The following is a 1,113-nucleotide window of genomic DNA, read 5'->3' as shown; positions in this document are numbered from 1 at the left end:
CCCCCCCGCCAGACCTGCGCATCCCGCTGATGTGGAAGGACACGGAGTACTTCAGGAACAAAGGGGGTGAGCTGAGGGGGTGGGGGGTGGTGGTGGTGGTGGTCCCGCCCCCCCCCCCCCCCGCTCCCCGCACCTCCTGACCCCCCGCCCCGCGCAGAGCTGCACCGCTGCGCCGTCTTCTGCCTCCTGCAGCTCGGCGCCGAGATCCACGACACCGAGATGGTGCTGGTGGACCGCACGCTCACCGACATCTGCTTCGAGAGCGCCGTGCTCTTGTGAGCGCCGCGTCCCCGCGCCCCCCTGTGCCGCGTTCGCACAGCCTCGCATCCCCGCATCCCACACCGCGGCAGCCCATGGCCCCGGGTCCCCGCATCCCCGTGTCCCCAAGTCCCCGTGTCCCCACATCCACGTGTCCCTGCATCCCCGGGTCCCTGTGTCCCCGTTTCCCTGCATCCCCGTGTCCCCACGTCCCCCCATGCCGCATTCACACAGCCTCACATCCCCGCATCCCACACCACAGCAGCCCGCATCCCCGTGTCCCTGCGTCCCCGTGTCCCCATGTCCCCTCATCCCCACGTCCCCTCATCCCCACATCCCTGCATCCCCACGTCCCTGTGTCCCCACGTCCCCATGTCCCCACATCCCCGCATCCCCATGTCCCCACACTCCCGATCTCACACAGACCCCCGTGTCCCCACGCTCCGTGTCCCCTCATGCCACACCATCACACCCCTACACCCCGCGTCCCCGCACCCCACGTGCGCCCGTTTGCGTCTCCTTATCCCCCCCCCGCTCCTCCCGGTCCCGACCCCGCACTGACGCCGCTCTCAGCTCGGAGGCCGGCCCGGATTTCCTGCTGAAGGTGGAGCTGTACAGCGCGGGGCTGGGGGACGAGGTGGGGGGCAGCGCCCCCAGGAAACTGGCCAGCAAACTCAGCAGCTCCCTGGGCCGCTCCGCCGGGCGCCGCCTGCGGGCCACCATGGATGGGGGGCCGGGCAGCCCCACGGCAAACGGGGGGGGAGCCCTGCTGCTGCCGGCCCCCAGCGTGCCGTGAGTGCAGGAGTGAGACTGAGAGGGGGGGATATGGGGTGGGATGGGGTGGGAGGGGAGGGG

At 71.2% G+C, this 1,113-nt stretch overlaps 1 protein-coding gene across 1 annotated transcript; it reads left to right on the top strand.

The window, feature by feature from the left end:
* Positions 1-17: 17 nt before the first annotated feature.
* Positions 18-1,050, top strand: LOC122193000 (rhotekin-like; the record flags this gene model as incomplete). The annotated part of the gene is made up of 3 exons (XM_042893694.1): positions 18-66; positions 158-275; positions 832-1,050. Coding segments are annotated over exons 1-3 (374 nt in total), but the record flags the coding sequence as incomplete, so codon positions are not given.
* Positions 1,051-1,113: the final 63 nt, after the last annotated feature.

This window comes from Lagopus leucura, unplaced genomic scaffold (assembly GCF_019238085.1).
Source record: "Lagopus leucura isolate 7727_CA_CO unplaced genomic scaffold, USGS_WTPT01 33368-0_obj-0_obj, whole genome shotgun sequence".
In the NCBI taxonomy this organism is placed as follows: Eukaryota; Metazoa; Chordata; class Aves; order Galliformes; family Phasianidae; genus Lagopus; species Lagopus leucura.
This window is presented reverse-complemented; position numbering and strand designations above follow the sequence as displayed.